General features: G+C 60.2%; 1 protein-coding gene across 2 annotated transcripts in view; it reads right to left on the bottom strand.

The window, feature by feature from the left end:
• The window catches only part of SDK2 (sidekick cell adhesion molecule 2), a 212,894-nt gene that overhangs the window by 74,476 nt on the left and 125,761 nt on the right, over nucleotides 1-12,657 (bottom strand). For both annotated transcript variants that reach the window (XM_079799164.1, XM_079799163.1), the window contains 4 exons: nucleotides 7,875-8,008; nucleotides 2,201-2,312; nucleotides 808-998; nucleotides 619-702 (listed from right to left, as the gene is read on the bottom strand). In XM_079799164.1, the coding sequence (XP_079655290.1) occupies nucleotides 619-702; nucleotides 808-998; nucleotides 2,201-2,312; nucleotides 7,875-8,008 (521 nt within the window). The remainder of the gene's footprint in view (nucleotides 1-618; nucleotides 703-807; nucleotides 999-2,200; nucleotides 2,313-7,874; nucleotides 8,009-12,657) is intronic.

Genomic DNA, 12,657 nt, shown 5'->3' with positions numbered 1-12,657 from the left:
TCACTCTCTGCTTGCCTGAGCTACATTGTGCCTCTCTGTTCAGTATTAGGTCACGTCCCACTGGCCCCCCCCGCCCCCGAGTATATCCTGGTTTCGGGCTGTGGTTTGGCTCAGCTGCCCCAGAAGAGGGGAGGGTGGGGATGGGAAAAGCAGAAATTCCCCAGGAGCTCTGACGGGGGGGCGGGTCAAGTAGAAATGGTCGGGGGGGGGGGCGGGCGGGGAAGAGGGAACAACATAACCCAGAAACCAGGCGGACCTTCCGAGGCACATCTAGGGCGAGATGCACCCCCGTTCTCCTAGTTCTGACATGCCGGTAATTGGGCAGCGTCGACAACTCTCAAATTATGGGCAATTTGGGTCTGTCACCTATTCTGAAATCACAGTAATTTGGGTTCATTTGTTATCCTCAGGTTATGATAACGTAGGTTGATTCCCAGATTACGGTAATTTGGCCTGTTTGTTTCCCGGGGTGTCTGCGCACAGCCAGACGGACTCTCTGCTCAATGACGGTGCCTGGAGAAGGAGGTGGAGCTGAGAAAAGTCCGTGACAGAGACAGGAGAGGCTGAAGGGTCGGGGGGGTCCCTGTCCCCCTTCATCCACGCCGCCCGCTGGGTTACCTTTGGCTCGACAGGGAATGTCCACCACTTTCTCCATCTCCGCTGTGATGTGTCTCTCCGGCTCCCTGACAAACTGAGGTGGTTCTGCAGGAAGGAGGACAGGGGAGGGGATCAGAGCCATGCTCCTTATGATATAACCGTGCTGCCCCTACCCTTTTTGGGCCCCCCAGCAGCCCCGCCCCGTCTCACCCAGCACGGACAGGTAGGCTCCACGGACGACCGAGGGGACGCTGCTGCTGCGCAGCACGGCCTCGCACTCGTAGAAGCCGGCGTCGCTGCCCGTGGGGTTGGGGATGGTGAGCCGGCGGTTGTAGTCGCTGATACCGCCTGACAGCAGCACCCCATCCTTCTTCCAAAGGATGTGCAGCTTGATCAGGGGCCTGGAGCGGGGGAGGGAGCAGGCACTCAGCCACAGGGACTTCCAGAGGCCGGAGGGCAGGCAGGGGTGAGGAGTGAGGCCCGGGGCCAGGCCGCCTGGGTTTGCCCAGCCTCCCGGCATTTTCTAAGTGCAAGCCCTTAGGCAAGTTCCTCAGGGTCACTGGTCTCCCCCAACCCTCCAGGCCTGACCACCGAGGCAGGTGCTGGGACCTTCCTGTGTCACAGCCCAGGAGGCCGAGGCCCAGAGCACGGCCGTGAGCATGGGCCTCAGGGTGGCCTGTTCCATCGGCACTCTGCTCTCGGGAGCTGGGTGACCTCAGGCGGATGGCTTGCTCTCTCTGAGCCTTGAGCAGTGACATCTCTGCTGGGGATGTTGTTGGGGAGAAAAAGGCTGTGTGGGAAGGCAGGCACACGGCACCACACGCAGGCACACAGCACCACACACAGTCACCACGGCACCACACGCAGGCACCACGGCACCACACGCAGGATGGAAGTGTTTGTTTCCTGTGTGGCCAGCATGAGGGGCCTGGCCCTAGTTGGTTGGCTCAGTGACTGATTCCGGTCAAGGCCAATCTGGGTTGCAGGCTTGATCCCAAGCCCCAGTTGGGGCATGTGCAGGAGGCAACCCATCCATGTGTCTCTCTCCCATCGATGTTTCTCTCTCTCTCTCTCCCCCTCCCTTCCACTCTCTCTAAAAATCAATGGAAAAATATCCTCGGGTGACAATTAACAACAACAGAGGTGAGGGTCGTGCGCGCCTAGGAAGGGGCCTCGATTGCTCCTGAGCGCAGGGCTCCCTCCGCCAAGTCCTCCACGTGAGCTGTCTCCGCACATGCCCGCCTGCAGGGAGGGCATCGTGGGCAGAGGCCCCTGCCCGTCTCTCGGCTGCTCTGAGGGTTCGACGTGAGAGGACTCCCCCGTCCCCAGCATCCTGAGACCTGCAGCCCCCTAACTTCCACCGGAGCCTGACCTCTCCTCTCGGCCCGCCGAGAACGAGCGGCCTGCTTGTATCCGACGGCCTGCGACAGCAGCTGACTGCACGGCCGCCCTCTGTCCTTCCTTCGGGCTAAATACCCTGTCTCCTTTGCTGGGTCCTCGTAGGACACCCCAGGGCCTCTCTGAATTCCGACAGGTCTCCTCGAGCAGCCCCTGCGTGGGGAGTGAAGGGGAGTGGGGGGGAGTGGGGAGAGGCACTGCCCACCTGGCGTTGGCCACGCACTCCATGGTCACCTCCGAGGTCCCGGCCACCACGCTGGTGTTCTTGGGAGGAATGATGATGGTTGGAGCGATGGGGTCTGCAGGCCCGCCGACATCTGGGGGGAGGTCAGGTGTTAGCCGGGACAGAGCCAGAAATCCCACCTCCGCCCAGCGCCCGCCAGAGGCTGAAGCCACGCAGGCATCCATCCTTTTCCAGTGGCAGGTGGCCACAGGGCAGCCACCCGAGCAGCCCACGCTGAACCTCCAGACACGGACCCCAGGGACCCCTCCCCTCTTCTCCTCCTCTGCGGACCCACGGGAGACCTCCCAGGCCGTCCCTGCTCCCCCTGCAATCACGCATCCCCTCGTCCCCTGCTCCTGTCGAGGCCTCCACAATCCTCCCCGACCTGCGTGTATCTCCTTGGCTTCCTTCCTCTAGTTCAGCCTCTTCCACCAGAACGCAACCCCCCTGTACTGGCTTGAACAGTGTTCCCCCAAATTCATGTCCACAGCAGCTACGCGTGGAAAAAAAAGGGTCTCTGCAGAAGTGAGCAGGCGGCGACGAGGTCCTCCTGCATCGGGCTGGCCCGCTGCCCGATAGGACTGGTCCTGATAAGAAGAGGGGGATTTGGACACAGTCACACGGGGTGGGTGGGGGGGGGGGAGGGCAGGTGCGGACAGAGGCCGGGATTGGAGTGATGCATCGACAAGCCAAGGAAACCGAGGATCGCCGGGGCCAGCGGAAGGGAGGGGCGGCGAGGAAGGCTCCTGGGCCTGCAGGCCCCTTGCTTTCAGACGTCTGGCCTCCAGAATGGCGAGAGAATGAAATCCTGGGATCAGCCTCTCAGGGGGGGCACTTTGTTACAGCAGCCCCAGGAAACGCATACCTCGCTTGTGGCAGGAACCTCACGGATCTTTGCTTGCGAGTGAATTGTGCCCCCCACCCCTTAAATCCCCATGTTGAAGCCCTAACCCCCACGAGACTGTATTTGGAGATGGACTACTTAGGAGGAAACTGGGTTCAACAAGGTCACTAGGAAGGGACCCCAGAGCTCTTTCTCTCTTACTCTCTCTCTCAATCTCTGCCATGTGAGGACACAGTGAGAAGGCAGCTGTCTGCAAGCCAGGAAGAGAGCCCTCCCTGGGAACTGACTATGCTGGTGCCCTGATCTTGGCCTTCCAGACGGGGAGGTATACATGCCTGTGGTTGTTACCGGAGCCTGGGCTGACTTGGACAGTCTTGCACTCCTCCCCCCTCCCACATCTCCAGCAGAAGAAATGCTGTCTGGCTCTAACCGGTTTGGCTCAGTGGATAAAGCATCGGCCTGCAGACTCAAGGGTTCCAGGGTTGATGGTGAGAACTGAGCAGGAGTAGGCTTCATTAAAACGAAACAGCCCGGCCGGCGTGGCTCAGTGGTTGAGCATCGACCTATGCACCAAGAGGTCACCGGTTTGACTCCCAGCCAGGGCACATGCCTGGGTCGCAGGCTTGATCCCCAGTAGGGGGTGTGCAGGAGGCAGCAAATGGATGTGGATGTTTCTCTCTCATCAATGTTTCTCTCTCTCTCTTTTTCTATCCATCTCCCTTCCTCTCTCTCTAAAATCAATAAAAACATTCAAAACAAAACAAAACAACAACAAAAACCGAAGGCTCCTCAGAAAGGCAGTGCCATTTCCTTTAAGAAGTGGTTGAGTCTTAATCTTTGTGGGGCAGGGTAGCCCCGATATTGGCAGAAACCCCAATATCCCCTGCACGCCTGCTCGGGGCTCCCGAAAATACAACCGAGGACTGTTCTCCCACCGGAAACGGTCCATCTACCTGGCCCCCGTCGGGGAGGCTGGGAGGTGGCAGGTCCCATGACACGCGCAGCCCGGGCGACAGCGACAGTCATCCTTGGTGGGGAGGGCTCGCGGGCTCCACCGCCATCCCGGCCACCCCGGTCAGCCCGGCCTGCGCTCAAGGCCTGGCTGGGAAAGGCCCAGGTCCAATGGGAATAAAATGTCAAAAATAAAGTAAAAATGAAGGGGGAAAGAAAGGAAGCGTATAAAATAAAATAATTGCAACAATATAAAAGCCTAGGTAGGGGCCATAAAATGCGATCCGATTGAAGGCTGCTGATATAGCCGAATCCATAAAAGCGTGCTCCAAGGTGTTTATTATATCTGGGTGTACTCGTACCCAGATTGATGGGTCCGGAGGAGGAGACAGACGGGGCCCGAGCGGGGCCCCACGGTGGACCTGGGGGAGCAGAGCCCTCCGAGTTTAAAAATACAAGGCTGCCCCAGGGCCTCGGGCCGGCTTGGTGGCTTTGGGAGAGGAGAGGGGAGATAGTGCCCCTCCATCCTACCCCAGGGACCCTAAAGCTGATGACCAGGTCCAGGCGGCAGCCTATAGGGCTCAAAGGGAGAGAGAGCCAGTGGCCGGGGACCCTGGACCAGAGAAGGGGGTCCTGGGGTTCAGGGAGACCTGGTTCAACACCCCTATCGGCTCCAGGTGTCCCCGAGCTGAGCTGGTCTGGTGAGTGCAGACCATCGACACATAGTAGTTGCTCAATAAACGACAGACAGTCCTTCCTCCTGGGGATGTGCCTGCCTGTGCCTGGGACACCTGGGGCGCACCGGAGCTAAGGAGGGGCGTCTTTCACGCGAGCTCCTGATGTGGACAGCCCCGGGGCGGGAGGAAGCAGAGGGGCTCCCCCGTTTCGGCAAAGCTGGATCCTGCCGCCCCAGGACGATTTTGGTCACAGGCACAACGAGGGGCACCCCCTGAGATCCAGCCGCCCAGAGTCACCTCATTTAGTCCTCCCAGCTCCCTGGGCCACAGGCACCCCATTACAGGGGAGGAAACGGGCTCAGGGGCCACGTGACATGCCTGGGCCACAGGGCACCTGAGGGGTGGTGGGTGGGCGGGTCGCTGCTTCCCTCCTGGGCAGGTGCCAGCTGCCCACGCGCCGGGGACGGACCTCCCCAACCCGGCACGGGGCCACGGACCGCAGGCGGCTGTGAGCTCTTGCAATGTGTGCCCCGCGCCCCTTTGATTTAATGGGATTTAATTTAAAATAATTCGCATCTAATTAAAAACAGGCCCCCAAATCAGTTACCAGAACACTTTCAGGAAGCCTGGAGCAACCTGGCACACGGCCCCACCTTCCCAGCTGTAAATTTTCTGAAACCTAAACCCGGCCCGCGTATGTCAGGTGAAAACGTTGCATCCAGATGGAGATGCGTGGCCAGGGTAAAACACGCGGCTTTTGAAGACACCGTATGAAAGAAAAAAACGCCCATGTAAAATACCGCACGGATATGTTCCTGTGTTGATGGTACGTTACCATGGTACTAATTTAGATATGTCGGGTTAAGTAAAATATATTAATAAAATATTAATTTCTCACCTATTTCTCATCCCTTTTTTTTTTTTTTAAATTAGGCTACTTCAAATACGAGGTAACGTATGTAGCTCCCATGATATTGCTATTGGGCAGTGCAGGTCTGATCCTTCGGGGTGGGGCCACCACCCAGGGAGGGGCTTTTCCAAGAGTGTGACAGCCCAGGTGAGGTCACCGGGGTTACACCTGGCAGGGACAGCGCCCGGGGCCACTGGCCTGGCTCTGTCCTTCATTCCCGAAGGGCATGGGCATCCCTGGGAGGGCTGCTGAGAAGCGGAGCTGCGGGAGCAGAGGAGGGAAGAGGGGTGGGGGGAGGAGCGGAGGGAGGGGTGGGCCGGGGGGATAAACGTGAGGAGCTGGAGCCGGTGGCGGGCTGCGAGGCATTTGCGCGGAGTACCCTGGCTGGCAGCAGGCACGCAGGGATGTGTGTCAGTGACAGGAGCAGGGTTTAGAGGCACAGTCGCTCGTGGGAGGAGAAATGAACGGAAAACCAGCTGATTCTGCTCCCATCCGGGACCAGGCACAAATCACTGCGTGAGAGCAGGAGGCCAGGGGCGGCGGGCTGGGGGAGACAGACAGCTGGGGAGGCTCGGTGGACGCGGGGTCCAGAGGGGCCCTGCCTGCCTCCCGTGGGGCGTTAACACGGAGCAGTCGGCCAGGAGATGGGGCGCAGGGGGAGGAACACAGATGGAACAGGAGGCTCCGACCTCTGGTCTCAGGGGAGCCTGAGTCACCCGGACGATGGCTGGCCTTGACCTGGACCATGAACCTGGCTTCCGACCAATGACTGGCTGCCCCTGGACCCTAGGTGCTCTGACCACTGAAAAGCATACGGGGATCAACATCTCCCTCTGGCGGCTAAACTCCTGTGCCCACAGAAACAGCAGCCTCCGGTCATGGGCTAGAGCAGTGGTCGGCAAACTCATCAGTCAACAGAGCCAAATACCAACAGTACAACAATTGAAATGTCTTTGGAGAGCCACATTTTTTAAACATAAACTTCTTCTAACGCCACTTCTTCAAAACAGACTCGCCCAGGCCGTGGTATTTTGTGGAAGAGCCACACTCAAGGGGCCAAAGAGCCGCACGTGGCTCACGAGCCGCAGTGTGCCGACCACGGGGCTAGAGTGACCCTGGCCCAGGTCAGTGTCAGAGGTTACACTGCGACCCGGACAGGCCAGCCCCAAGCATGCACCGCCCCCCCTCCCTGCATCCAGGTCTCTCTCTAGGCAGACTGGAACCTGGGGTGCAGGAGAGAGAACTGCAGAAATGGGGGAGCGGGTTGCGGGCGCTCCGAAGGCCCAGGAACGGGGACGGAAGGGGCTGGGGAACGTTCTGGGCCTTCCAGGCACCGGCAGACAGACAGAGGCCGGGTCAGAGGAAGGACACGGGAAGGTCCATGCCGCCCGCACGCTCCTCTTGCTGCTGGCGGGAGTGTCCCGGAGGGACCGCGATGATAAATGAGACTTGGGTTTGGAGCAGGGGTGGGACAGATGTGCGGAGGCGGGAACATCTGGCTCCCCAGCTTGCGTGGTTGCTCAGCTGCTGCGGGAAGCTCTGGCCTCCTCCCGCACACTCTGTGGTTCCTGGCCCGGGCCTGCTGCAGGCTGGCCCCCACCTTCTCAGTCCCGGGGATGGGGCAGGGAGGGAGGGGGCCCGCCGGGCGGGGGGCACATCCCAGCATCTCCATCTCAACGCCTCTTTGCCAAAGGAAGCTCAGGGAGACACCCTTTCAATGTGCTACCCTCTGCTGCCCCGGGGAGGGCGGGGCCTCTCTGTTCCGGGGCCCCGAGGGGGGGGTGTCTCTGGGGACGGGTGACGAGGTGCTTCCAGACAGGAGTGTGGCCGGCAGCTGTGTCCCCGCCGCGAGGACGGCCTGGCTCCGGGTATAAGCTGCACCTGTACGTGCCGGCTGGGCCCAGGCAGTGAGTGTATTTGTTTAAGAAGGAGCTCCCCACCTCCTGGCCGCTCTCCCTGTCTGCACCCGAGCCCAGGGGTGGCGCAGTCCACGAATGTAACCCTCCGCTCCCCTCCCCAGCCTCCAGGGCCCTGCTGACCGCCAAGCCCGGCGTCCCCTCTCCTGGGGCAGGGTCTCAGACTTGTCCTGGGAATGGGGTCCCCAACGCAGCCCCCTCCTCGCCTGCCTCTGACACTCCACCCCCGGCTGGGTCTCCCCCTCCAGCACCATTCATTCCACCTTTCCCATGACCCCCACCCCCCCCCCCGGCCCAGCGCCATCCCCAAGATTTAATGTCAGCGCTGCCATCGGCCCCAGGCCCGCTGCGGACTCACTCTCCACGGCGAGAGTGATGGGCTGGCTGGTCTTGTTGTCGCCGTTCTTGTCGTTCACAGCCTGCACGTAGTAGCGGCCGGCGTCCGGGGCCACCGTGGACAGGATGACCAGGGTGTTCTCCAGGGTGATGGCTCTGGGGAAGGGAACAGGCTCAGCTGACAGGGGCCCGAGGGGCTCTCAGCACCGGGCGGGAGTGAGGGCCGGAGCTGGTGGCTCCAGGGCCCCTCCTCCAGCCCACCTCCTGGAACCACCGACACCTGCAATCCACCCGCACGCGGTTTATAGAGAACACGCTGCCAGCGCTGGGGACCAGACCCCAATGCAGCACACGCCAGAGTCCCAGACCGCCATCTACAGGAGGCTCCCTGTCCCCACCCCACTCCCGGGCTGCGGGCTGTGCCCACAAGGTCCCTGGGACGTCTGCCCTGTCCCGTCACAGCATCGATGGCTATGTGGGCGGGTGGTTAGCGCTGTGGATGCACCAGGGGCATCCAGACACCTGAAGAAGTGTCCTAGAATGAATGATGAATGGACGGATGATGAATGATGAATGAATGAATGAGTGATGAATGAATGAGTGATGAGTGAATGGATGATGAATGATGAATGATGGATGAATGAATGAATGATGAACGAACGAATGGGTGAACGATGAGCAATGATGTTAAATTTAGAAATGAACAGGACCATTCCAGAATCCAGTGCCTTATCCTCATTCTAAATATGTCTAGGTTGATCCAAAGGCCACAGGTCACCAGGAGCATTGACTTCTGGGGTTCACATCCCCCACCAGCCCCCTCTCGTGGGACCAGTGTCCACCTCCCCAAAGCTGGTCAATGGAGTGGATGGGCTGGGCTGGTTGAGAGGGAAAAAGGAGGTGGCCGGGGAGTGGGGTGCAGATGTGGGCTGTGGGCTCCCAGTCCGGTTCCCTCTGCGGGGACCCCCTCACACAGCCCCTCAGCACCCGGGTCTGCAGGCACGACAAGGGGCTTGCCCAGGCGGGCAGCTGGGGAGCCCATTCGATGTGGGGGAAGCCGCGCCCGGGGCACTGCCCACGCAGCTCCGCTGTCATCCCCGCTCACCCACTCTCCCCGTGACAAACAGAGCCATTAGTTTGTCAAGTCGATCCCGGATTTTAATGTGATGTGCCCGAGACAGCTGTTAAATATCCTTAATGTTAGTTTAACAAGGACACATCCAGTTGAATTCTTTTCAAATTTCCCCATTAGGTGACTGTTACCGAGTTTCCAACAAGCTCTCAAACAAACAGCCCCTCGAATGCCTCTCCAGCGGCTCTTCCAGCCGGGCTTGGCTGGGGCCCCCTCGCTCCTGTGTATTTGGGGGGTGCGTGTGCAGTTTGGGGGAGTTCTCAGCAGGGCGCTGGGAAGTAGGAAGGCAATGCCCTCCTGCCCCAATTCTTGGGCACCCTAATGATGTCCGTGTCTGAGCTCTTGTAACCTCCAGCTAATGAGGTGATGGGAGGTGGGGCAGAGTGAGGCTGAAATACTTAAAAAGCGACAAAAATGGGCCAGGGATGGCGACCATGCCCCCACCTGGGACTCTCCTTCAGTGGAGCTTGTGGGGTGAGCGAGGGTTGCGGGGAGGGAGGCAGGGCTCTGGCCGGGGCAAGGGGTGAGCTCGGGAACGGAGCTCTGGCCCAGCCTCTAAGGAGCACGCAACCTCCTCCTCGCTGGGCCTCAGTCTCCCCATCTGAGCAAGGGGTGGAAGCACGTGTTCCTGAGAGGTTCCTTCCAGCCCCGAGGGTGGGGGGGGGGGGGTTCTGATTCCTGTCCCTGCTTCTGTTCTGTGTCATTTGGGTCCGAGGCATCCCCCTCCCTCTCACAAAGCCCTCACTGGGCACATGGTCTGGGCTCAGGACTGACCTGATGAGCAGCTCATCGCTTGGACCACATGGGTTCCAGCACCCCAGCCACCCCCACTGCCATGGGAGCGGGCGGAAGGACGCCTTGGGCGGTGGGCGCACCGGGCACTGGTCCCACGGTCCAGTCCACCTGCCTGTGCTGAGCCCCCTGTTGGCGTCCAGAGAAGGAGGTTCCGCCTCCAGTTCCTTCTCTCCTTGACCAGGAAGCCCCCCTCCCCGCCCCCTTCTCTCCCTTTAGCTACACTTTGTCTATATCATGACCCATCCTTCTAATGAGTGGTCTAAGGAGTGGTCTGCAACTCATTAGTCACCAGAGCCAAATATCAACAGCACAACAACTGAAATTTCTTTTGAGAGCCAAATTTTTTAATCTTAAACTATATAGGTAGGGACATTGTTATTAACTTAATTAGGGTCCTCCTAAGCTGGCCTTTGCTAAAAACTCAAGGGGCCAAAGCATGTGGCTCGCGAGCTGCAGTTTGCCGACAACTGTTCTAGGCCCGTGGTTCTCAACCAGGAGTGGCTCTGCCCTCCGGGCGACCCTGGGCAGTGTTGGAACATCTGGCTGCCACGGCTGTGGGGCTGCGACCAGCACCTGTGGTGGAGGTCAGGGTGCTGCTAGTCCACGGTGCACAGCACAGCGGGAATTTATTGGGCCCCAAATGTCCCTTGTGTCGTGGCTGAGATACCCTGTCCTAGGTGGGGTGGCACCCCGAGGTGGCAGATAGGGTCGCTGCTCACTTCAATTTCAGGTGCCCCCTCCACAGAGTCAGGTAGCCGCTGAGAAGTCAGGGGCCGCCCTTCCCACCCCCGCCCCCTTGCATCCAGGGGTGGCCATGTGGCTGAGCTAGTGGGGTGTCTCAGCTTGGACTACAGAACTCTACAGCCAGGCTCCCCCTTTCGGCTCCCCCTTGACCAAAGGGAGATGAGCAGAGGCCTGACAGTGATCCCCATGTTTGTGCTGCCCCCCTGTCAGAGCATAACAACTGGGAAGCCCAGCGTCGATGACGACACAGCTCCCACCAACCAGGGTCCCCCAATGCCTGGAGGGGAGCACCCCTCCCTCCCCCCGCCCGTGGTGGGCCTTTAAATGACAAGAAACAAACACCGATGGTGCCGAGTCCCCGGGTCCGGGGGTCTGTCTGTTGCTGCAGCTAGCGTTGCCCGAACTAGCACCAGAGGCAAGCTGCCTGGACCAGCACCCTCAGGTCTGGGTTTGAGTTCCGGCTGTGGAGTGGAACAGGAGGCACAGAGACTGGGAAGTGATAACGACCTTTGCCCTGCCCCCCCTCTGCCCTCAGCAGGGGGCTAAAAAAGGGTCCCTGGGCTCACAGCCCTCCTCGGGATGACCGGCCCCTCCATAGATGGTTCTGGAATCACCCCGGACCTCACTCCCAAGTGCACAAAGCTGTTCTGGCACTCGGGAGGGCTCCCAGCCCACGCCCCCCGCCCCCATCTCCATGCACCCACGCTGAAAGAAGCCGGTGGAGTTTTCGGGGGCCTGGCCGGCAGGGCTCAGCTCTCAGGCGGGGGCCGGGTTCTATTTTTAGGCATCCTCCTCCGGTTTCCATTTGCCAGGTCTGTCCCACCCCACCCTGCACCTAGTACTTCTCTTAAGCCAGCTTATTTTCCGGGCTCCAGGGGGGCCCAATGGATCCTTTAATTAAAATAAAACAAATCATCCCAGGACCTGCCCAAAGCCCCCAGCACGAGGCTGTTAGGAACCTGGAGCACAGGTGGGGGGGGGGGCGGGGGGGGATGGGCGGGCGAGGTGCTGCTAATCACCGGTTGTGCCGGGCAGAGAGCAGCCCTCGCCCTGCACACCCCTCTGGCCGGCGGCATTCATCAGATAGGTATCTCTGGCAAACAGACACCAGAGGATTTCCTACCAGGAACCTTTCCTCCCGGTTATGAGTATTAATCCGCTGTAATTGCCGAGATAACATCACCCCGGCGTGCTACCGTGCTCGGAAGGCATGCGGAGAAGGTGGGAGCCTGTGCGTGCTCCCTAAGGCCTCCTGCCCTGGTGCCCGGGCTGCTGGGGAGGAAAGCGGGTGAGGACAGAGGCCAGGAGTGAGAAGAGGAGGTGGGAAGGTGCCGGGAAAGGGATGACGGGAGTGAGGGTGCAGACAGGGTCCCACCGATCGCAGCACATGTGGTAGGTGGGGGCCCACGTGTCCCCTCGCGCAGCCACGGCAGGTGCTGTCCATCTCACATGGTCTGGACAGGCACCCACGGGGCCTGGGTTTCCCACTGAGTCTGAACGAGGCCTCAGGGAGCCACGACTAAGGGATGGGCTTGCAGGACGCCTCCACTGATATGCCTCGGACATGTGAGATAACGTCAGAGAGGGATTGGGGGGGACGAGGACTCACCACCTGTCTCCACACCCGTGCGATGCAGCGTTCTACAGTCCAACCTCACTGTCTGTGCTAACGGTTGACCGTGCTCTGCTGGCGTATTGAACCGTAACCAGGTTGAAGGGAGCACCTGGCTCACGCAGCCGGAGGCCACCTGTTACCCTGCGAGGGGTTTGGCTCGAAGTCCCCCCCCCAGTTCCGCATCCACAGCCTCTGCCATGTCACGCCCCGGGTCCTCTCAACCGAAAGGCCGAGTCCGTTTCCCTGCTTCGTGAGTCCGAACTCTGCCACGTGACTTTCTTTGACCAAAGGGAGGTGAGCAGAGGCCTGACAGAATCTGGTTCTGCTTCTCTCCTCCTCCTTCGTAGTAGCCAGGAGAGGAGGATGCTGGGACAAGCTGGCTGGAGGGTGAGCTGCGTGGAGCACAGGTGAGTCACCCGGCCATTCTGATCCGCCAATAGCCAGCCAACCAGGCCGAGAGACAGAGCCCAGCCACCATCACCAATCTGCAGGTTCATTACGACCAATACACGCTTCTTG

This window comes from Cnephaeus nilssonii, assembly GCF_951640355.1.
Source record: "Cnephaeus nilssonii genome assembly, chromosome: 19".
Taxonomy (NCBI): domain Eukaryota; kingdom Metazoa; phylum Chordata; class Mammalia; order Chiroptera; family Vespertilionidae; genus Cnephaeus; species Cnephaeus nilssonii.
Note: the sequence above shows the minus strand (reverse complement) of the source record. Positions and strands in the feature narration are given on the sequence as shown.